The sequence below is a fragment of the Danio rerio genome, chromosome 7 (genome assembly GCF_049306965.1).
Source record: "Danio rerio strain Tuebingen ecotype United States chromosome 7, GRCz12tu, whole genome shotgun sequence".
Classification (NCBI taxonomy): domain Eukaryota; kingdom Metazoa; phylum Chordata; class Actinopteri; order Cypriniformes; family Danionidae; genus Danio; species Danio rerio.
The window spans coordinates 48,144,824-48,168,912 of record NC_133182.1 but is presented as its reverse complement, the minus strand read 5'-3'; the positions used below and the strand labels follow the sequence as shown (position 1 = coordinate 48,168,912).

The following is a 24,089-nucleotide window of genomic DNA, read 5'->3' as shown; positions in this document are numbered from 1 at the left end:
GCATCATGCTGTGAAACTGCTATGGGCACTGAGTGTCTTGTTAAAATGTAAGGAAAAGAGGATGGGCTACGATACTGGGAAATTCTGCAAGGGAACCTGTTTCAGCATGCTAAAAATCCTTGGGAGAGAGTTAGTCTTTCAGCAAGATGAAAAGACCCAAAACATTAATTCAAAGTATGCTGTAATTTCAAAATAAAACATATTTTTTTCCATTACATGCATTACATAGAGAAAGAGAGAGAGAGAGAGAGAAAACAAAAGAGCATGCAGATAGTAAGATGGTAAAGGAGGGAGAGAGAAAATCAAGTAATGGTGACACTGGCAAAACATCACATAACCAATTTCTCAGATTTGCGTTTATTAAAACTGCTCTACTTATGTACAATAAAAGCCACGAGAGTGCCAACGAATCAGTAAATAATTGTATTTCCATTCGCTGTCCCATGATTCAGTTAGCGCTTAACATATTTTTTATTATTAAACGCTAATCACTTTAATTCCAAATACCCTGCCAATCTAACAAAAGCTTGAGAAGAGTTTGTAAAATGCCATGAGCTAAATCTCAAAGTAGTAGTAAGAGAGATGCAAACGAAAGAAAACTTCCTGCATTAAAATTCGCCGGATAATTACTTCCGTAACATACCCTCCTTTCTGTTGAGGAGTGTTTAGGTTTAATAGTCTCTGTAAAGAAAATAGGTTTTATCTTCTTCTCATTTTCATTAATTCCTAATTGGGGTGGGGGTTGTCTGTTATTATTCCTTAGATTAAAATAAACATCGCCCATTGCATGTTCAAACTCATCTCACTACACGAGGGTGATAAGGACTGGGAATAAATAAACAATTTCTTCTTTGCTGTTGAAATTAAGTTGCTTAGAGCCTTAAGCTAAGCCACATTTTTTCCCCTTTTTGATGACTTAAAAGCACATTTTACCCAGCAAATGAAGTTCATTTTTTTGACCTGCTTTATATGTATATCTTTAATTAGTGTCTTGTTTAGCTTAAGCTAACTGATTATCACATAGACGTGACCTAATTAACAGCCAGGCTGCTGAACAGTGGTGTACCACCCCAAGGAATGAGAAAGTTACCTTTAAAACTTCTGTAATCATTAGCTGCAGCTTCACTTAATCCCACTAAACATACATTTTATCTCACAAGCTCTGAGTTCCTCTGCTGGGGAGGGTTTGTTGTCCCTTTCTCTAACAGCAGGATGTTTTAATCACTCGTAACATGTCTGTGCATCCATATAGGATTTCCATTGTGAGAACGTGCTATTATTATTTGATATTACTATTTTTTATATAGTTATCTTCATATTTAATGGATGCCAAAGGATAACCAAAGTATGAAAACCTCATTAATAGTATTTGTTTTATATTAAACACGCTATAAATTAAGGTGGCTATTTGAACAGCAGTTGTCAGACCAATGCACAGAATGTGCTGCTAAGATTTACGCTGACATTGCTGCACTGCTATTGCATTTCATTACCTACTCGGCGCCTAACAACAACATAACAATAACCCATTTTATATCAACTGAAAGAAGCAACTGTTGAGAATATCAAAGCGCAAAAGCAGTCATTTCCTTTTCACTAGTTTTAGTGGTGGTTTACTGCATTAGCTGTAATTCGCTAACTATTGACTTGTAACTTTCAAAGCTCTCACTGTAACATATACATGACAAAAAGCTATTTCTGTGAGGTGTGAAAGCAGGTGCCTCATCTTTTCTTGGCAGAATTAACTAGCATGCTTATGCCACATATGTATTTGAACTTCTTGGTTTTGACATCTCACCAATTTACCTCCTAAGCGTTCTTCCTCAGTTGTCTTTTCCCACTGTGAAGTTGCACTCTTAGGGCTGTAATTCCCTTACTTTAAAGCTTTGATTAGCTAATTGCTATTTAAATGTATTGATTTAATAGAGCTTCAAGATCACATTCCATAAAAGTCTTATTTATAATCTATTTCTTTTCCTATGACAGAGAATTGACTTTTGAATTTCACTTTTTCTTTTATATTTAATAAAGATCTTTGCACACTGAAACCTGAAATGTCCATATGCATTTTTTTTTCACAATCATATGCAAAAAAATTGTCAGATAAACAAACCTTGCACACCGAGTCCGATGTGTATTAATCAATCCATTACGAGAAAACGCAAAACATTTCGGAGTCAGTTTGAGCTGTGATACGTTCTCCTCTCTTCTCCAGAGTAGAAACAGAAAGAGGAATAGGCTGCATTTTGTGTTCGTCCAATAGAGAGGAAAGAGAGTTCAGTTTATTATTAAAGAGCTGCGGAGGATTATCCCAAAGTTTATTTCAGGAAATCAGTGAAATTTTGATACATTGCTTGTTATACTTCACACATTCATGTAACAATTGTAAACAATTCCTATTGTAAGACTGGCATATTATATGACATTTTAATAGATGGTGGCCGCATTAACGTATCGAAGCAACAGACCAAAATCGGTCCATGCTTTCTATTATATATATATATATATATATATATATATATATATATATATATATATATATATATATATATATATATATATATAGAATTGCTTTTTGTTTGTATGGTGGCTCTGAACTGTCAAAACTCCTCTTAAATTATTTTTTCGGATACGAAAAGCGAAAAAAAAATTACCCCGGTTTGATTTTTTTATGACGAACGAATATTTCGGAGACAGTGTTAGTACAATTCACACAACCTGAGGTTCAATTAATTTTTTTATGTGCGAAAATTACGTACAAAAATTTTGGATTTAGTGTGCAATAACCTTAACACTAGTTTAAGGACCAATTGTCATTTTCATTCACTCTTTTTGGCTTAGTTCCTTTATTAATCAGGGCTTGCCACAGCGGAATGAATCACCAACTTATCCAGCATATGTTTCACGCAGTGGATGCCCTTCCAGCTGCAACCCATCACTGGGAAACACCCATACACTCTCTTTCACACACATACAGTACGGACAATTTAGCTTATCTAATTCACCTATAGTGCATGTCTTTAAACTGTGGGGGAAACCAGAACCCGGAGGAAACCTACACGAGCAGGGAGAACACACAAACTCCACACAGAAATGCCAACTGACCCAGCGAAGGCTCGAGACAGCAACCTTCTTGCTGTGAGGCGACAGCGCTACCCACTGCGCCGCCCAATTCTCATTTTAAACAAGTTTTTTTTGTACTTATTAAGTAAATATTCTGCATAATCTAATTCTACATTGATAACCTATCCAATACTTAAACCTAATTACTACCCTAATAACTATTTATAATCAGCAAATTAAAAGTTTATTGATGCAAAAGTTAGATAATGGTTTGTAAAAAGAGAATCGTACCTTAAAATAAATTCTTACTGTTGTAAGTAGGTTATATTTGCAGTCACATAAATCAAATGATAACTTCCCTACCTGAGGATGGAGAGGAAGGGTGGGGACTGTCATCCTGCACACTGCCTGTCTGGGAGTGTCCGCCTCCAGCACCACTTTCCTCTGTCACATTGGAGGAGCCTGGGGTAGTCGATCGGCTAATGGACTGAGATTCAGGGTCGCTAGCTGAGCCACGCCGTTCATCTAGAATGTGCTGGGAGCTGTCTTCTAGGGTTCGGCGATCCTTGTTGTGCACTCGAGAGTGGACCACCATTTGATGGTAGGTTCTGAAGACTCTGCCACAGTCAGGACACTCAGTTGCTTTCTCCTTTAGGCTGGCTAGGCTGTACTCAAGCCCTTGGCCCAGGCCCAGACCACCATGGTGAGGCAAGAACTCACGGTGACTATCAAAGGTTAAACCTTCATCTTTCAAGGGCATCATGCCTCCACTTGTCTTCACTCCATGAAGCACATCAGGATGTTGCTTCTGCTTGGAACCATCATTAGAGCCTAAGGTTGGGTGGTCAGGCTTGTCTTTACCAAAGGGAACAATCCCAGCTGCATTGGCAAGTTCATCTTCTTGTCCATGCACACCATGGTGCTGCTCTTTTGGCATGAAGGAGCGCTCCATTGCCATTCCACGTGCCATGATTTGCCAGGCTTGATAACTGTTTAGGGGGTCCATTTCTGCTACCTTAGCTGCAGCTTGCAAGCGCTCCATACAGCTAGACTTCAGAGGGGGCACTAGGTTCAGGCAACCTAAAAGTGATCGCTTTTCATTTTCCCCTAAGCCATGGCCCATGCTGGCCATTGGACTTAGGAGCTTTCCAAGCATCTCCTTCTCCTTCATAGCAATACCGGCTTTGGCCAGCATCTGGTGCTGCTGTTCAGCCAGGCCTTGTTTGTCGGGTGTGAGGAAACCACTTTGCAAACAAGAAATATAACGTGAATACAGGTTTGCATGAGCTTCTTGAGCAAGGCTGCTCATGCTGTTCACGGCGTGTCCTTCATCATCAGCTCCTCCACCAACAGGAGGCTTGCTCTTGATGGCCAGCTTGTTGAGATGCACCTTCATGTGATTCTTCAGGAACCAGGGCTCCTTGAAACGACGTCCACAGATCTGGCAGCAATGTTCAAAGGAGTCCTTGTGTTTCCGCATGTGGCCTTTCAGAAACCAAGCTTGACTAAAAACCTGGCCACAAACCTCACAGCGGAATTCATTGCTGGGTTTCTCTCCATTGCCAGCTCCTGTGCCCTGTCCCTGGGCTGATTCAGCGGTGATATGTGTTTTCTCCACATGGCTGATCAGGTCCTCCTCCTGTGAAGCAGCAAATTCACACAGGGTACATTTGTAGGGTTTGTGGAGAATGCGAATGTGGCGGTCTAGCTCCTCGCGCTTCTTAAATTTACCCTTGCAAAAAGTGCACCGGTATCCTTGGGCTGGATTGAGGGCTTGCTCATCTTGCAGGTTGTTAGAAGCAGGCTTAGGTGAGGCAGACGGCTGGGTCAGTCCCTCAGGTGAGTTACCAATACTGGTTGGAGTGAGCAGGCCACAGGCAGAGCCAGGCTGTTGTTGGCTATGAGTCTGGATACCCAAGTGGGGTGGAAGAGGTTGAGGTGGCTGCAGCAAGCTGTTCCTCATTTGCTTATCACGTAGAATGGCTCTCTCTTCAAGTTCATGAAGAAGCCTATTTTCCTCACGTACACGACCACGGCCCTTACCAAGATTTCCCAGCTTATGGGTGCGGAGGTGGATTTTCAGATTACCCTTCTGAGCAGCTCGGTGGTCACAATATGGACATTTGAAAGGCTTCTCTCCAGTGTGTGTACGCATATGAAGTGACAGAATGCTGTTGAAGCGGAATCGCTTGCCACAAAGAGGACAGGGATATTTGCGGTTCTTGCGTGCATCATCTTCAATATCATTCATCTGAGACATGATTCCTAAATTCTGTCCATTGAGAAATTGTTGCAAATCAACACGGCCATTGAGACCACTCAAGGCGCCCACATCCATGTCACGATTGAGCTGGTTGGCCAGTAAGGCCATCTGGCTGCTGATTGGCTGACTAGCTAAGGCAGCATGGGTTTTCTCATCCAGTGGGGTTGCTGCCTTTTCCTCTGGGATCTGCTGGCGACTCTGTAGTTCAGGAAAGGCATGACCCAGCTGAGCAGTCAGCTGATGCAGTTTCTGACTGATTGGATAGCGGCCGTTAAGTACTGCGTTGCTAAGATGGGTGTCAGCATCTGAGACCACCGAGGATACACCAAGGCACAAACTAGAGTCCTCCATCCTAGAAGACAAAAGACACAGAAACAGGTACTGAGTACACTATTCAAAGGCAGGCAGTCAACAAACACCTCCTTATAGCCCTAAGGCACCACTAATACACTTATTGTATTATCACTGTGCACAATCAACAGGAAATACTGTACAGTACACAAATGAAAGTAAAATGATACATGAAACATCAAGTACACGGTAACAGATATCAACAATGGAAGTAAACGTGCAATGGTTTGGACAGAACAGGTTGCAGCACACATCTTAACATAGCTATTGTCTAAAAGCTATTCCTGAAGAACACCCACTCTGCTATCAGATTTCATGTAAAATAAAGACCTTTCTCTTAGAATTTTTGAGATACTGTATAGTGTGGTGAAGGTCATATTTCCAAGTTAAATAGCAACACAGCGTCAAGTCTGTCTTAGACATTAGCACAAACACAAAGCTTTTTCATTTCTTCTGAGGTGGGGGTAGGTACAGAAACAAAACAGATGAAATACTATTTTGTGAGGATCTGCATCTCAGATTATATACAGCATTGTCTGGCAAAAGAAATCACACCATACGGCAGTTAATTCAGTTCATTCTTGAGTACCCCTTTGTGTGTCAGCAATCTGAGTATGGTGTGAGGAAATGGTTAACAACGATGACTGCACTTCAGTGACAAGTGTGAAGAAAAAAAAAAGAGTGAGTTCATCTCCCTCTGATTTATGAAGTACTACATGTACTCTCACACTTGGGGAGAGAAGCTGCAACTCTCAGAACTTTTTCTCAAACAGTAACACAATTTTGGAGGCAATAATTACCCAGTAAACACGGCAAGGCGCCGCATAATTAAGCTACTTGGTCCCATCCTATCAGAATCCCTCCAATTACACGCCTTAATGAAACGGAGCAATGGTATTGTCATGAAGCCGCCGCAATACTACAATTATGATATTAACAATAGCACTTAAAACCAAGGGGTTACTCCAGTAAACACAAGCCCTTATCTCACTGCTGCGACACTTGTCTTGGCGTAATTTTCCATTAAGAGGCACATTACGTTTGATGCAAATCATTCAGTGTTCACCTTCTTTTTTCTCCCCCTCTCTCTGTTCTCTCACTCTCGTATGGCTTCCGATGAGAAGAAAACAACAGTTGGCGTTATTGAAAGGGTTCCCAAAGTATCAGAGGCTTCCCAGTTATTTAAAATGGCCACAGAGTGGCCCAATGAACTGTCAGACTAAAACGAATAAATGAGCAGTGCCTGTTGTCATCTGGATTGCTAGTGCTTATTTAGCATGCTGCTCACCTTCTTAAGGAAGGATAATGATGTTGCTGCATTCCCCTGCAACTGACAGGGTCAAGCTTCAGAAACAATAAAGTGAGTTTTGCTTTGGTCAACAAAATATTGTATAATATCTCATTAAGCTGATTAGTATGCTGCCTGGTAACAGTGGCTATGCGCTTTAACACACGATTATGAACGTGAAATAAATGCACTGTGGTCATTTTAACAAAAGACAATGGCAAGAACAGGTGTTCAGCAAACTGTCTCTAGAATGATGGAGACAAGAGCTTTGCCTTTTTTCTGAATTATTTGGAAACACAAGCTGGTTTGTGTCTATTACACCCTCATCGCCTGAGGAAAAGTAAAGTGTTCTGAACTGGGGAACTCACACCCTTTGGTCATTAATAAACCTTTTTAAATGGTGCAGATTGACCCAGTTTGCTTATTAGAGTGAGACTACCTAATGACTCAGCACCTGAAATCTATGGGATGCTGACACATTATAATTCACTTTTCTCATTGCACTATGAAAGGTTCTGTACATATTTTTTTGCATGACCCAATGCACAAAATAACCCAATAACTGAAAAAACCTTACGAATAAATGATTTCTTTGTTGACAAGCATCAGCTATTCCAACAGCCATTTCGAGGAACCTATTGGTCTGATACAAAAAAGTGCACAAATACACAAAGACCAACCAGACAAACACACACACACACACACACATACAGTCTACAGTGGAAGGCAGTGGGCTTGCAGCACATATTTGCTGATGCTCTCATAAGAACTCTAATAAGGGCCGCCTGTTCTTTAGCTATTTGCTCTTCCTACGCCATGTCGGTTGCAGTCTTATCTCTCCAACATGAATAAAAAACACTGAGGCCACTTCCAGTCACTGCTAAACACACTGTGGGCTGTTGCTGAATGCCAGTCCTCTTTTGTCCAGAGCTATAACTCCGAGGAATTTAAAAGAAAAAAAAATGCTGGAATCTGGACGGGAACAATGCACTGTAGGTGTATTATGTATTTAAAGACTGGGTGTGTTATAAACACACTCACGCGTGTAGGCACGTGCGCTGCAAATTATACATGGCTAAGCAGTTCTTTGAGGATTTTTGATATTCAGCAAAATGTAATACAGGAGTAAATGCAAGACAAATATAAATCACAGACGCTTCGCTCTGCTTGGTCATCTAATTAAAGCAACGGTCTTCAGACAAAGGCCCAAAAATGCTGGGTGATGTTTGGGTTCAGCGTGATGCCTTCTAACTTCGGACTTTCTTTCGCTAGCGAGTTGTTGAAATTGCTTTTGTCGACATCCTGGCAGAAATCAGACGAGGCCTTTTTTGAATCTGGCTAGCATGCCTTCTGCAATGGAAATCTATGATTTAAGCGAGGCATGATGAGCAGTTGCTCATTTGGAGAGATAACTGCTTGCCCTTTTCTTCAATTTGATTTCCTTCTTTATCTTTACCATATAACAAAGGCAGATAGACAAAGGAACAATGTGAAATGAACTGACGAATTCAGTTTGTTTTTGAACATAGCCTTGCCTGACGACTGTATGCAAATTAAGTGCATTAATATGCCTTCCTTGCTTCCAAGTCATTTCATTTTTTTTTTCTGATTAAAAAGGACATTTCATATGGTTAAAGAGGTGTCACACACACACACAAATACTGCAGAGGCAGACAAAGTATTAAGTTAATACGTGAACGCAGATGCCTGACATACAAACCCCCGTAAACAATAACACACACAGTCTGCAGTATTTTAAAGAGCATCTATAAATAAATAAAGAAATGAATACATTAATAAATAAATGTGATACTGGGAATACTTTAAGGGAGGCATCACAACGGAACAATTATCAGTAAAGTGCATATTTTCCACAGTATAATTAGCAGAAACTCCAAGCCAAAAGCCTTATCTCAGACGAAACAAAGTCATTAAAATCTTAATACATCTGCTCTTAAACATCACCACGCTTAATGCGTATCTGAAAATGCCTCCGAACCAAAACTTGCAGAGCGGCAAACACATTTTGCAAGACGTTTTGTCAAAAAAATGCATACAGTTTGATTTAAATTCAGATGAAAGATGTGCAAAGAAAGAAAGAAGCACTCTGTCCTGCATTATTTCCATTTGATGCTTTATTTTCAACGATAGCTAGAACCCTATTTTAAACAACCCACTTCAAAAATCAGAAGCACATTTAAAGTTTCAGCATTCTGCTTTCAGTATTTCCTCAGCAACGCATGCATTTGTAGGATGCCTTGCAAAGTTCCACCGCCTATCTTTTCTCTGTTAGAAATGCTAATGTCTCACCTATTTGGATCAGTGCCATTGAGTCGTGGCCCACAGCATGTAGGCCTGACAGCAAACACGGTGGTGGCTCCTTGTCCCAGACCCCGTCCCTCGTCTTCCCCCTCCTCTCTCTCTCTCTCCAGGCTGGGGCAGCTGGGTTAGCCAGGAGCTAGACGAAACGATCGAGTCTCAGTGGCCTGATACTACCTGTCACACGTAGCGTAACAGCAGCAGCGTGCTCTAATTAACGCGTGCACCACCGCCGTGTCTCTTGAAAAGCCACTGAGACTTCCTTTAGTGCACTGTCACACAGGGCCCAGTGGCATGCAGCTTTACAGTCTGTGGTTAATACTCAGCCTTTCAAGCAACATGGCAAAACAACCGGATTTATGTCTTATCTTTACCTCACTTTACATCACGTTTTGTTCCATTTTGCAAGCTCTGCAAACCACATCTTAATTCGAGGGTGCAACTGCCACCATCATCAGACTACTGTCCTGCTTTATGCTTATCTTAAGTTTGTCAAGCAGAGCTCTTGTTTTAACACCACTCATTGTGTGATTTATGCCTTAGCATTACATGTTAAGCATATAACAGGATGTCATTATGAGAATAACACAGAAACCCTTTGTGGCAAGTGCGATGCAATTGGCATGCGTGATGCACCAATGTTAAACAAAGGTGTATCTAAGATATTTGATCTGATTGTGGTTTCTGCAGTATAAGCACTGCAGAGTGCATGAATTTGTTCTGCATTATCTGTCATTTCGCCTTTTAGGAGGGCCACGCTCTGATTTGGGGACGTCAAGGTGAACGGCCTATGTAGCAACAAAATATTACATTAAACTTGAGGTAGCTGCGAGCGCTCATGTCCTTGAGCTGGTTCTCTAGTGGCTTCTCGCAAATCAACATGGAGGGCAGAATCAAGGTTCCGTATAAAACACACATACACACCCACACAACACGCAAGTCAACTTCAGCCTTGAACAGACCCTGAACAAAGAGTTTTTAAGAGTACAACTAACCTCAAAGAGGACATAAAACCCATCTAATCCTTAAATGTTCTAGATTACACAGCATGTTGGAGCTCTAAATCAAATAACACAGAGCAGATCTGGCTCTTTCGGGCTTTGCGTCTTGATGTAACATAATTTTGCTGTCCTTCTGCATCCTTGTTTGGGAAAAGTATGTGTACATTTACTGAAAGCGGCTGGTTTCAAGGGAGGAAAAGAAATGGGGGGGGGGGTAAGTCAAAGTGTTCGCAAGTTGAAATGAAAATAAAAATATAGATTGGAAGACCATTAGCCGCTCTGTTATTGTGAAGCTCTATCGACCAAAATCCATTGACTAATTACTATGCAGTAGCTGATTAATTAATTATGGAAGAGGTCATCGCTATTGATAAATCAATCATTATTTACAGAAAGTGCAAAAGTCAGTTTTATTTCCTCTGAATCATTAGCGGCCCCAGCATAAAACAAAATAAAGAATGAACTGTTTGGTGCTTGAAAATGGCTGCCATATGTTGCATATTTAATGGAAAGAAACAGCGCCGCATGCTACGCACTTATGGGAATACGGCCAGAAACGTACAATAACAAAATCATAAACCGATAGCGATAGTTAAAAACCACTGCTCGCTTATCAGTGAGGTCCGATCTGTCCTGCTCGCTCTCATTCTCTGCTCGTGTTTAGTCTGTTGCAGGTGGTCTTCAGAATAGTTCTAATTAATCCAATAAAACGTGGCTTGTTTTTCTTCCTCCCGATGCTCTTTGACTGAACTGGATTATTAGTGGCTGTAATGAGGCATTAAGCAAAGGTTCTCAGCACAAGACCGAAACTGAATCAAACAGAAGAAACGCACGCAGCCTGAAAGGACAAACTTGTTCTCGCTGCATGTTGCAGGTTGTTTTGTGTGTGTGTGTTTTTTTTTCTTCTTGTTTTAGTTTTTTTGTATTTGTGGTTAGACAGTAAGTGACCTAATTAAAGCTAGTTCATGAGTTGCGAAGCCACCACAGGCGAATAGTTACAGTTACAAATACACCCAGGCTGCACTGCCTTCCTCTATATACACAGCTTCTTCTGTTAGCTCAACCCGCAAAACTCTCTCTGATGGTGCCTGTCTCATACAATATGTTATTGAGAGCGTCTTAAGAGAACATTTCAACAGGTAGTTCAGCTTTCAGCTCATCTCTACAGATCAGTAAGAGCCCACGAAAGGATGAGCAGGGAGAAAAATGCTGCTCCTTTTATCCTGTGTGTCTGACAGGCTTGTTGGGATGCCAGGGGAGGGAAGATCAGTGGGAGACCAAAGAATTCCCACAGTTCATTGTCCTGGCCTGCTGCATCCTCATCCTCATCATCATCCAGAGCCGGCCTAGAGCTCAAAGCCTTCCTTTATGTTAAACATTTGCAGCATTATCCCGAAGACCAGCAGATGTGCTCGATGTGTGTGTGTACGCGCGTGTGAGAGAGGTACAATGGTAGTCACAGCATGTCGAGCCTCCTGCCTGTAGATCTCAGACTGTGAGAATGGAAAAAAGATGGATAACTGTGAGCATTTGTTAAACCGCAGAGGTGGGTTAGAGGGGGTCTGTGCATGAAAAGTGGGATAGTTACAAAGAAAAGCGCTACAGTGTTCACCTCGCTCGCAAACAAAGAAAGACGTGAAGTCAAGTGACCGGCATTGAAGGCTAAAATAGCATAAAACATACTTTGATAAAGGTCAATGCGTGACCATTCATTTCTAAAACTTTCCCTTGTGGTTTCCACCTACAACTATGTAGAAATTACAATTGTGCATGAATTGACAGGCAATTAAAAGTGAAAAACAATAATTTAACCCAGTCTAATCTGTAAGGTCTTATTAGAAACAGGGATGTGCCTTACACTGGTATATCAAAGTCCATACAGAAATCTGATATATGACCATATATATATATAGGTATAGCTGATACATTTGAACATTTATGTACATATTTGTAGTTTCATTAGTTGGAAATTATAAATAAATGCCAATGACACCTGATAAATGATAAATGACACCTCTACAATCATTACATGGCAAACGTCATGAATATGAATGAGATTTTGTGCACGCTTATGACAACTGTCATTAGGTGTCATTAGTTATTTAATTTTTAATGCAAAGAAAATATTGTTTGAAATGTCTTTTGTAATGACAACTTGACATAATCAAGTACATGACGATCTGCCGATGTCTGTCACGACAACTTTATCAAGACAACATAACTTGTTGTGATAGTTCATAAAGATGACTGTCATAAAGGCATTATAATTGTGCCATGAATTGTATTTCAGTGCCATTAATACTATTATTGACCTCAACTACAGTTTCAAATTGAATTTGTCATTAATATGTCATTTATGACACTATTAAGAAATCATAGACCATTTCAATGTGGTAATGTTATTGGCCCATGAACATTTCCTGCTTGTTATCAAACTATTTCATAACTGTAACAAGAGGCAATTCAATTATAACTTAATGTTAAAGCAGCTATCATAACATTATTTATCAATATGTGGCTCTTTTTGGACTTTCAGAAGCTATAGAAATTAAAAATGTAAAAAAGGAAACATGCTGGGACCACTGTTTTGGTTTACAACCCTCAGAATGATTTAGACACTTTTAATGAGAAATTGTATTTACAAATTCAGTTTGTTCAACTAAAACAGTGATTGGAAAAATATTCATGATAATTATAATGGCCTCATGACACTATGTTTATGACAGATTTATGACAAGCTATGTTGTCTTGATAGTCAAGTTGTCATAACAAAGGCATCTCAAACCCTGTTATTCTTGCATTTAAAATGACATAAGTGAGTGATAATGACAGTTGTCATAACCATGCAAAAAATCTTACTTCATACCTTATTTGCAATGTATTACATTATGATTATAATGGTTTTGCAAAGGTGTGAGATTTGCTTTCAAATGCCACTAAGTGCTTAGCAATCCACACTAATAATATAACATGTATTTTTGATGTATTTACAGTTAAATCCCAATGGAGCAATACAATGTATTTTTGGTTATTGCAATACTGGTGTTGTGCTCCAGGATAACATATGACACATATTTTATATTTGTGAAATCCAAACTAACTTGTATGCCATACAGTTTATATCATTTTCATATATTGCCATATACCAGATTTCTATAGGAGGACAGCCTATAAGAGCTGTGCAGGTAAACCTCAGTTCACTGGTCTCCACAGGCACTCAAGTAGCCAACACTTTCCTCCAGTGGTCTTGACTGTACTTATTAGTTTGCCTGTACCCCCATGATGGAAAAACTGATTGAAATCCATCTAGGATTGGGGCAAGTGGAACCACAGGTGTTAAACTGGAGCTGTGACTAAGATGGAAATGAGTTTTACACTAGCTAGTAAGAGCTATGCATATATAACTCACTTCTTTACTTTTATTATTGATAGACACTAGATGCTGGGCCTTTAGTGTCCTTGTTAGTATGTCTTTCCTCCAAGACGGAAATGCTGGTCATCTCACATTACTTGTAAAAGTGCACAATATACTGACACTGAGCAGAAGAAACTATTGTTTTTTGGGGGGTTTGTTTGTTTTATGTGCCACAACACTATTCTGGTAGGTTGATAATATTCAGATTTAACCACTGAAGACACATGGTCTGTTTTGGGTATGTTTTTTATTCCTTTCTGGACAAGTCTGCAGATTTCACCTAAAATATCTTCATTTGTGTTCCGAAGATGAACAAATGTCTCAGGTGTTTTGGAGCGACATGAGGGTGAGTAATTAATAACATAGTTTCCATTTTTGTGTGAACTCACTCTTCAAGAGGCACATTAGTAGATAACGCTAGAGGCTGCAGTCTTTAGCGTTCTTTTTAGTGCTGTCCAGTTTAAGCTGTCTATGCACTGATTTGCAGTTAAGATATGATGAGAGAATGGTTTCTTCCTGATGTTCTTTTGCATGCCTATGGCTCTTCCCTCTGAACATTTCTTTACTCTATATCTTGTCCTCACATTGACTGTAGGTCACCACAGATGCAAATTCCAGTCAAAACACAATTCACAATGCAGAGTTGCAGACAGGCCCAGATATTTAGCATTCTAAATATCTCATGGCCATAGGCCACGCAGCAACACTTTTCTCAAATCGCGTCTTTGAAAATGCACATTAAGAAATTGTCACTCAAATGAATGAGCAATGATTTGCCTCCAGTTACAGTCATTTGTCTGTAATTTCAGCAACAATGCTGGCTACTAAAATCGTGGCTAAATTGTGGTGTGTGTACCCAAAGCTAGCTTGTGATCAAACCAGCCATCATGCATGACTACACCTCAGCACAAAAAAAAACAAAAAAAAAAAAACAATGAACAGTTTGGATGGGCAAAAGGGCTATCATCCAAGCCTTACATCATTTTTCTTCTTGCTCAGGACAGCAAATCTGGAACAATACAGTCAGTTACTACCAGAAATCATTAATTTATAGGGATGTAACGGTATCAGAATTTCACGGTACGGTAATACCTCGGTATCAATGCCACGGTACGGTATTTATTGAATCATTTACAGGAAAAAACAAAACTTATGAAAATACTCCAAAAAAGTGCCAAAAGTGTCAATGACATACAAATTAGCCATCTATCTGTAAGCTTTGAAACAGGAACTTCAATTTTAATAACAAAAAAAATATTAAACCATATAAAAAAAAAATTAAGTTTTTAATTTAGTATTGTTGAAAACTCATCACATTCAACATTTAATCACTCACTCACTTAGATAGAGATGGGTTTAAAGGAAAATTATCATATAAATATAATCTGGTAAAAGCTGGTATCTCTGGGCATTTACAATGTCCCCTGCAACAGAAAAAAAAAACCTCTCATTTGGTACTGAGGTTTCTGGGACAAGAGAGATATGACTTATATGACTTATTTCTTGAGCGCCGAAAACGGAGCGTTTCGAAAACGCTGGAGAGGCCGTTGATTGTGTTGGAAACGCTGCTGCTCCGTCTCAGTGTGGATGGGGAAAGACGGAGACATCTGAAAACGGAGGCAGGGCTGCAAACGTTCGCCTATCTGATTGGGGCTTTTCCTCAATATTAAGTAGCCCACACACAGTTCAGTCTCGCATCCTCTTCTTGTAAGTTAAGACTTCCCAAGTTTGATCAAGGCTGCAGTCTCCCCCTTCTCAGTTTGATATGGAAAACATACCGAGGACACGCGTAAATCTTCAAAGGGAACAGTGTACTTTATAACTTCATTCACATCACCTTGGCTACGTTGTTTCACTTTCTCAACAATAAAATGTAAACATGATTTAAGGAACTGCCTATTTTCTTTTTAATATTAGCAACTTAACAGACAGCAGAAATGTTGAGGCGTCGTGCTGCATATATGAGCGTCATCTTCACTGTGTGCATATTTATAACAAAACGGAGCCGATAACAACTGCCTCCTTTCAATTTCAGTGAAAATACGAAACGCAGCCTCTCTTTTGCTGAATATCAGTTTTAATAATCGACAATTATAAAAGTATAACATACAATAAGTTTATACATTGTAGGAAATAAAGGCAAGCGATCAGTCAATGTACCTGGATTAATCATTAACTTATCTTTGCGCTTAACCAAAACATGTTACCCGTGAACAAGTAACTTAATAGATTCCAATGACCAAAGTCAGGGAATTGGCCTATGTCGTTAGATAAAGACAACAACATGAATGAAATATCACGTTTAGCAAATATAGTGAGATTAGATTCAGCGGGAGATGCGTGATGAGCAGTCCGACAAGCAGAGCTCTCATCTCATGCTGGAGCGCTTGCCCGAGAGTGTCTGTGGTCACGTGATGTGCGTTTTCAGCGTTTTGGTGTGGACGGAGAGCTGTTCAGAAACGCTGGGTAAAACGCGAGTGTGGACGCGGATCGTTTTCATTCTACAACGCCGTTTTAAAACTAAAATGCACTCTTGTAAAAGGGGCCTTAGAGTTTTACAGCTCTTTTTGATCCCCGCTTCTTGCAGCACACTCCATTTCCGCATTACTGGATCTGTAGCGACAACAGACCGCAAGGGATGATGGGGATTGTAGTTTTCGCTACCTCCCGTTCGCTTCATTCGCCTGAGCAAATTTTCTCAGAAGACCTATAGTTTTACCGAGTCATGCGACTTCGGTAATATCGAAAAAAATTAATATTGCGGTATGACGGTATTTACAATACCGTTACATCCCTATTAATTTATAAATAAAATGCTTCATTTCTCCACCAAAATTGCCAATGCTGTATTAAAAGGCACCTATGACGAAATTTATCTTTTGTAAGCTGCTTGGACAGAACTGTTTGCAGTTATAGTGTGTCCACAGTCATATTGGAGTGATAGAACCACAATGAGTCTCTTTCTAAAAATTTCCTGATGTTAAAATAGGATCCAAACCCCTCTCATTTTGAGGCTGACTGCAACGTGACATAGAAATGCTTTTTTCCCACCCACCGAATTGATTGACAGCCGAGTATTAACATGTCCTCTAAAAAAGATCTGTTTAGCGCTCTGGGATCATCAATCAACATCAAATGTGATCAAGAATGAGCTTTACAAGTTTAAAACATTTGTAATTGTAATGAATTACAGCGATTTTACTGTCTTTATCACCACAACCGCACGTCAGTAAAATTATAAAAGAAGACACGTCAATCCCAATTTGTGGATTAAATCATGCTTATTTTGTACATTAACATAACAGATATCCATACAGCAGTGGATATTGAAGTGTATCCTGTCACATTTGCCGTGCAGAAACTGTGCAAAGTTAAAAACGCACGCTGCATGTTAGCTTTGTAACGACATTGTGTGTGAATCATCATTGTATAAAGGCTTGATTTAACGCAACAGCAAATACATCAAATAATCATTGGGAAAGTTCTCACTGTGGTATTTCTAACAAACTTTTTGTGAGATCTGCTTCCTTCATGTCTGTCACTGTGCTGTTTATCTGATGCAGCTGAAACTGAGACACACTCTGACAGGCACTAGGGAACGGTGGGTGGGGAGAACCAGCATTAAAGGCACAGGCTACAAAAACAGCTACAATGTGTTCAGAGCAGAAAATTCTAATATTCTAAAAGCTATAATAAATAATCTGATGGGTGTTTTGAGCTGAAACTTTACAGACACACTCTGAAGACATAAAAGACATATCTTAAATCTGAAAAAAATAGGTGCCCTTTAAGCTCTAAGCTTCTGCATTGCCCCCATGACATTCCAAACTGGCATTATTTCAGTGGAACACAACTGAAGATCTGTATAATGAAAGTCAATAGGGTCCAAAACTACACCGCCGCCTATTGACTTTCACAATGTGTACAAAAAACAGACAATTTCAGTAGATCATTTTTTACCTTCTGCGTTAGAAAATAAAAAGCCCTCATTTGAAGCTGAACTATCCCTTTAAGGACACCAAAGAGGGCCTGACTAAATGTGATATGAAGCTGTATCACAATCACTTATTTGACTGTCTGAAGGTGACAGTCTGTTTTTTCGCGACACCCTCTCTACCTCTCAGCCGCGGCGAACAAAGATTACCTTTGTGGAAAACTTAAATGTCAATGTAACCCCCAAATAAGTGAATATCAGAAATAATTGCTGTTTTCTTCTCGCACATGCTGGTTTTGTGCGTATGAGTTTTGCATAATGACTCCAACAAGGGGTGTTGTTTTGACAGGTGCTGAAATCGAGTCGAGAGGAGAGGGAGACAAGGTTCAATTTAGTTTGTGAATCTTTTAATTGTTGCATGGCTAATTAAAATAAAAGAGAAAAAAAGAGAAGAGAGAGAGAGACTAAATGTGTTTAATGCTGCTTGTGTGCATACATCGGCCCCGAATTGTGCCTCGACGTAAGACAGACAGTAGAAGAGAGAAAAATCTGCCGCTACTTCAACATACTTACCAGCTCTTCACAACCACAGCCTGTAGTTTGGAGTTTTCACAAAACAAATGTATGGCTAATTAGAGATACTCATTAAGGGAGGCAAGTCGAGTAATTATTTTACATCATGCCGCTGTTAATTGAATGATTCTTCAATGTCTTTTGAAAATATCTCCTTTTTTGTCGCTCCTTTTTCCCCCACACACACAGAAAGACGATAAGACTATAAACAGGTACCGTAGCCATATGCTCTTGAATGAAAAAGCACTTCAGTCGTGGTAAATGGGCTTTTTAAATATTGAACCGCTGCATGTCTTTTTAATATGGCTGATGTTAAATCTTCTTTATTCTGTCACTTTGATAAACTCCCCGAGCCAAACCGAGAGAAAGTTTCACTTTTGTGAGAAAGTCGTACAGTTATGCAAGCATTCTCTGTCCATAAAGCACTTTTCTTTTTTTTTTTTTTAAAGCAGCCTTCTCACATCCTGTTTAAGAAAGCCACTAATCTTATCAAAGCCATCAGGAAGTCAGAGTTGACTGGAAATGATTGCCACTCTTATTGTGTATATGATATAACATATGTATATATACTTTACATTGTTTTATTTGCAGTTTTCTTTGTCTGCTGCTCTATTGTTAGTCTGTGAATGTTAAGACGAGATAGGCCTACCAAAGCTGCGTTCCTTCTCTACATGTTCAGTCATCAGTGCTGAGCACAAGAGGAAGACCGTGGAGGCTGAGAGTGTGTGTTAAAAAGCCTCTCTTTATTAAGAGAAAAGTCTTAGTGTTTTATTGTGGGCTAATTGTGAGGGGAGGAAGTGTGTGTGGAATGGCTGGACTCTGGAGAGAGGGTGGAGGACCTCAGGGAGATCAGGGCACATGTTTATTTATCAGGCTTTATCGGAAATGGTGAGGCCACAGATCCCAGCAGGATCAGAGACGGAGAGAGAGAGAAACGCTGCTCGACCACAAGCCGGGCAGAAAACGTTTACCTCCATGCCAGCGTTGCGCTGTCACACAACTATGATTAAACGACCAAAGCAGAGCTGGTCCGACCTCAAAGGCTTTTGTTTATATGTATGAAAAAAAAATGGTTTATGATTTACGCAACCAGAAAGCTACATTCTCCAGTTCTTTTTATGCAAAAAGCCACAAAAATAAGCAGGTGTTGTGCAGTCTGTAGCTTTACAGATATTTTCCCATACAAATTAACAGTTTTCTACTTGATGTTTCAAGGACCCATTTAGGGCAATGCATGGGCAAAACTTAAAGATCAAGTGAGCAGTTTTTCAGTGTCATGAATAAATGAATAAATCAAATATGCAGAGGCAACTATGAGTAGACTATTAGTAGGTTGATTCCTCTGAATGATTCTCAAACTCCTAAGCTAGTGAACTACTGGCAAAATAAGTCTTATTATTATTATTATTAGTAGTAGTAGTAGTAGTAGTAGTAGTAATAGTAGTAGTAACAATGTTTAATTTAATTTAATTTAATTTAATTTAATTTAATTTAATTTAATTTAATTTAATTTAATTTAATTTAATTTAATTTAATTTTATTTTATTTTATTTTATTTTATTTTATTTTATTTATTTTATTTTATTTTATTATTTTATTATTTAATTACTTAATTTAACTGTAACACTTTATTTTGATGGTCCATTTGAGTATTAGTAGACTGTCTGCTTAACATCTGTTGATACTGCTGCTTTAACAGACATGTAACTGACTATACGAAACTTTGCAAGTACATGTCAACTTACACTAACCTCAACCACAATTTAACAGTCTACTTATATTTAATGATAATTACTTGGCATGTAGGTGCAATGTAACTTAAATTCAACAAACAGACCATCAAAATAAAGTGTGACCATTTAATTTAACAACTCCCCAACATCATTGACCCTCACTACTACAATCACTGTTTTAAAGCATTTAGAAAAACACACATGAGTCTCTATACATTCTATACAGCTAAGCAATCCGCTGTATTAGCAGCAGTGATCAAAATCTGAGGGTCAAAAGACTTCAGAGTCAAAGCTAAGCCCATTTGACCTGGAAGTCACAGCCTGCCGCTGGAAGACCCTCCACCTGCAGCATTTGGGCAGCTGAGTTTAACTGATGGGGAAGAGACAGAGGCACAGTTTGAGAGAGCTCTGGGTTGGCCAGAGTACCAGATTCCACACATCTCCACACTCAATCCCTCGTTCTTCTTCCCCTGGCCAGCTCGACACATTCTTATCCTCCTCCCCGCCCTCTGTGACCTTGAACATGATAACACATTCATCCTCTTTCAAGGGGGGCTGCCGTGGTGACCCGCAGTCAACAGGACAGAAGGCAAGCAAACGAAAAAAGAGGAAAGATAAGTTCATAAAGCCAAGAATGTTTTAGTGAAAAACGACCTCCTGGTATCTCTCAGTCCCATGAGACATGAGGTGGGCACGTGGCTATTTGGTACTAATGCGTGGGTAGGGATTGCGCATATTACTCCCTTCATCTGTTTTGGTTTGGTTGGAGCTGCCATGTTAACATGTTGTGTGTGTTCCCATCGGTCGCCAGCACGCCTCACATACTGATCTCCGTATGAGTGCTGTCAGGAGGTCATGACCTCGGCATGCAATTTGGCTGTCAGAAGCTACAGCTGGATGAGGAAACGGGAGGTTTTTATAGTGTGTTGATATGGCTTGTTTACATTAAAACGTGTATAAATGTACTGACGGTCTAAGAAGAATTATTCCTTTAATAAAATGAGAGGGTGGGGAAGCAACGACATTATTTTCTATAGTTTTTAAATGATTTGGAATAAATCATATTTAAATCAAATCAAGATTTTGTGTCTCCAAATTCAGAAAAAAATGAATGTAAAAAATAAAATATAATTATTAAAATTATTGGGTTTATTTTAACAATCTAGGCACAAAGTCTAAAGTACATAGTGCAAAAGCATTAAGGTCATGTCTGAATCCACTTTTGCTATTTTAAGGATGCAAAAATATGGTTTGCGCCATGGCGCATTGTCTAACACGGTTGTGCTTATTTTCTTAATGAGCTATGGGTGTGTTTTAAGCATAATGTGCATCTCATCACAACCAATCAGAGTCTCAGCTCCCATTCCCTATCAGAGTCAGGTATGTCACGCCATGGTGCATTTGCTATTTACAAAGCGGACTTTGTAAGCGGAAAAACTGAATGCTTCACTAGTGGAAAACAGTTAAACAGACCATCTGCAGCAGGAGGATAAAGAACAAGCCTCCTCCATTCGGCTTCCTTACTTTCTCTTTACTTTTACTCTTTACTTTAGTCCTTTATTTTTGTGTACAAGGAAATGGAGGAAACTCACTCCTCTGAAGATATCCATCAGTCTACATATTTAATGTCATTTGTTAATTTGGCAAAGATTTGTTCCAAATCTATTTCTAAATTCAGTTCTAATTTCCAGCAAATTAATAAATGAACAATTATAACAAAGCCTGGTCTAGTTTTATTCAAACACACGTTCTGTTCTTATGATCCATATAGTGATGCATATGTCTCCAAAACCCGACAGGTGGACAAATCTAAACTTCTTTTTATTAAAACTAATAACAAATTTTATATAATAAACAATACTACAAATAATAATAACATTAAACAAAAGCAAATTGTCATGAATTAACTGAAAAAAGCCCCCCGATAGGAAGAGGGCATGGAGGCAGTGGTTTTATATTTATGTAGAAAATAATAATTTTTGTAACATTTTATTCCTTTAGTTCTTTTTCATTTGTTAAGATATTTGTGTATTGATGTACATCCTGTGTGTATTAAGCGCTGTAAGGCACACAACTAGCATGCTCTGTACTGGACTTTAGACCAGCTTTCAGCTGATCAATTGAGCAGTCTGTTTTAGTTTAAAATAGCAACACTCCTTTCTAGACTGGAACACCCTCGAGTCCACAAATCTGCGCAAATGGATTTACAATTTAAACACTGTGGAGTAAAACATGAAAACTAGGGATGCGCTGGTCTGAAAATAGCAACAAATCGCGCCAAACAGGTCTTGCGCCTTATTGCGCTGGTTGTATGATAGAGCCTATTGTGTTTAAATATATACTCTCTGTTGAACAACATTCGGGAAATAATTTTAAAAGAATTAGTATTTCAAAGGAGGGCTAATAATTTCAGCTAGTGTATTTATAAACAGCCCTAGTAACTACATGACACCTGTTACACAGGGTTGCCTAAAACAGACATAGATCATCAGGTCTCTGTCACTTGATTGGCTGTGATGAAGCCAATCACTGGGCTCGGCATGTCTGAAACACTTCATATATCTATGAGAAGAGGCCTCCATCATCTCTGCTTTTTGTTTAACGCACACACATACAAACCCAAACAGTAGTGCACGCATACACACACACACACACACGCATGCACCCTTAACCCCTGCGGGACCTGACACTAGCACCCCACAAACATCATCCCCATCGGTAGAGAGGTTTAATCTTTCACTCTCCGCCATTTCAGAAGACCCTGACTCTTGTTTGTGCAGCCCCCTCCCCTCGATCTTTCCTTGCCTCCCTCCCTCTCCCCTCTCCATATTTTCTCTCCTGCATCTGATTAAGTTAACAATGTGGCGTTATTTGCATGCTGATTTGGCGAGGTCCCTCTCCTCCCCGCTCGCTCTCACAAACACAGGGGCTGGATCGTGGTAATGTGATAGCACAGCAGCCAGCCGATGCAATCTCTACCCCTCCTCCAAACCCAGGTGTGTGCTATCCACTTCGCTCTTAATTCCCTCCATGCTCATATTTTAGTCCCTCTTTATTTTTTCTGTCGTTCTGTGCCTTGTAAGGGTTGTATTATAATCAAATCTGGTGCAAAAAAAAAAAAAAGGTTGGAGGGGGAGGGGGGTATTCTGTCTTTTTTTATTAATTATAGACCGCGGCTGATGTGAATGTATTCCGAAAGCATCTTCAAAATAGGTCGGCATACAGTTTTCTATTCTTATCACATTTAAATGTCAACATGGTGCAAAGCTCTACAAATTAGTTCAGGCAGACTTCAACCCCCATTTAACATTTAAAGCTCCGCTCAGTAAGCCCCCAATGTGTGATTCAAATCAGTTTACACACACATAAAAAGGAAGCGGTGCGTCTTTCAAACTTCTCATTTCAATACTGATATTATTGCCAACCTTTTGCCAGAGAATGGGCTGGCAGAGAGGGGGAAAAAGAGCCACGAGATGAAGCAACAGAAACAATGCATTAGCTTTCATGAATTATATATCTGCCTTCATTCTGAGCAGATTCGAGGATTTTCGGAGCCTATGCATATATCCAAGACAGGAATGAATAAATCACGACGGTGGGGTCATTCCTTTTTACATGCATTGAGAGCCATATCGGGATAATAATGTCCACATAAAACACTTACTGTGGCTCATTTGGAATGCAAGCGATGCAAAAATTCCTCCCCGATTCTCGTATGTCAATGGAAATGTCCCGAGGAGAGAGAGCTGCTGTATCAGGACATTTATTTGTTACAGAAGATAGCAGAGGCGAATATTGAAGGACTGGGCTGTTTCTGATGACACCGGAATTCTGACATTGGGCGATGATTTCTGAGCTTCGACAGAGTGAAATGAGGGAGTTTACTTTACAGCCACAGGTCTATGTCTCCAACATAAAAGGTATTGTTAATCTTTGAAAAAGGGTACTGAAGCACCTTAAGATGTTGTAACTCAAGCCAAGTGGCTTCATAACCTTTGGTGTCTAATCTCGCAAGAGCTTCCAGTGCTAGAACAACGGCTAAGTCCCAGCTCCACACATCGGAGCAGGCTGCCCCGTCACTCAGTTGACTCAGCATTATAGGGCGAAGAGGCTAAGGGCTCAGGGGATGAGTTTCACACCTCTAGCTGT

General features: G+C 39.6%; 1 protein-coding gene across 23 annotated transcripts in view; it reads right to left on the bottom strand.

The window, feature by feature from the left end:
- znf536 (zinc finger protein 536) overlaps window positions 1-24,089 on the bottom strand; it is a 496,275-nt gene that overhangs the window by 149,913 nt on the left and 322,273 nt on the right. For all 23 annotated transcript variants that reach the window (XM_073907215.1, XM_073907216.1, XM_073907219.1 and 20 more), the window contains one exon: window positions 3,427-5,678. In XM_073907215.1, coding sequence (XP_073763316.1) covers window positions 3,427-5,678 — 2,252 coding nt within the window. The remainder of the gene's footprint in view (window positions 1-3,426; window positions 5,679-24,089) is intronic.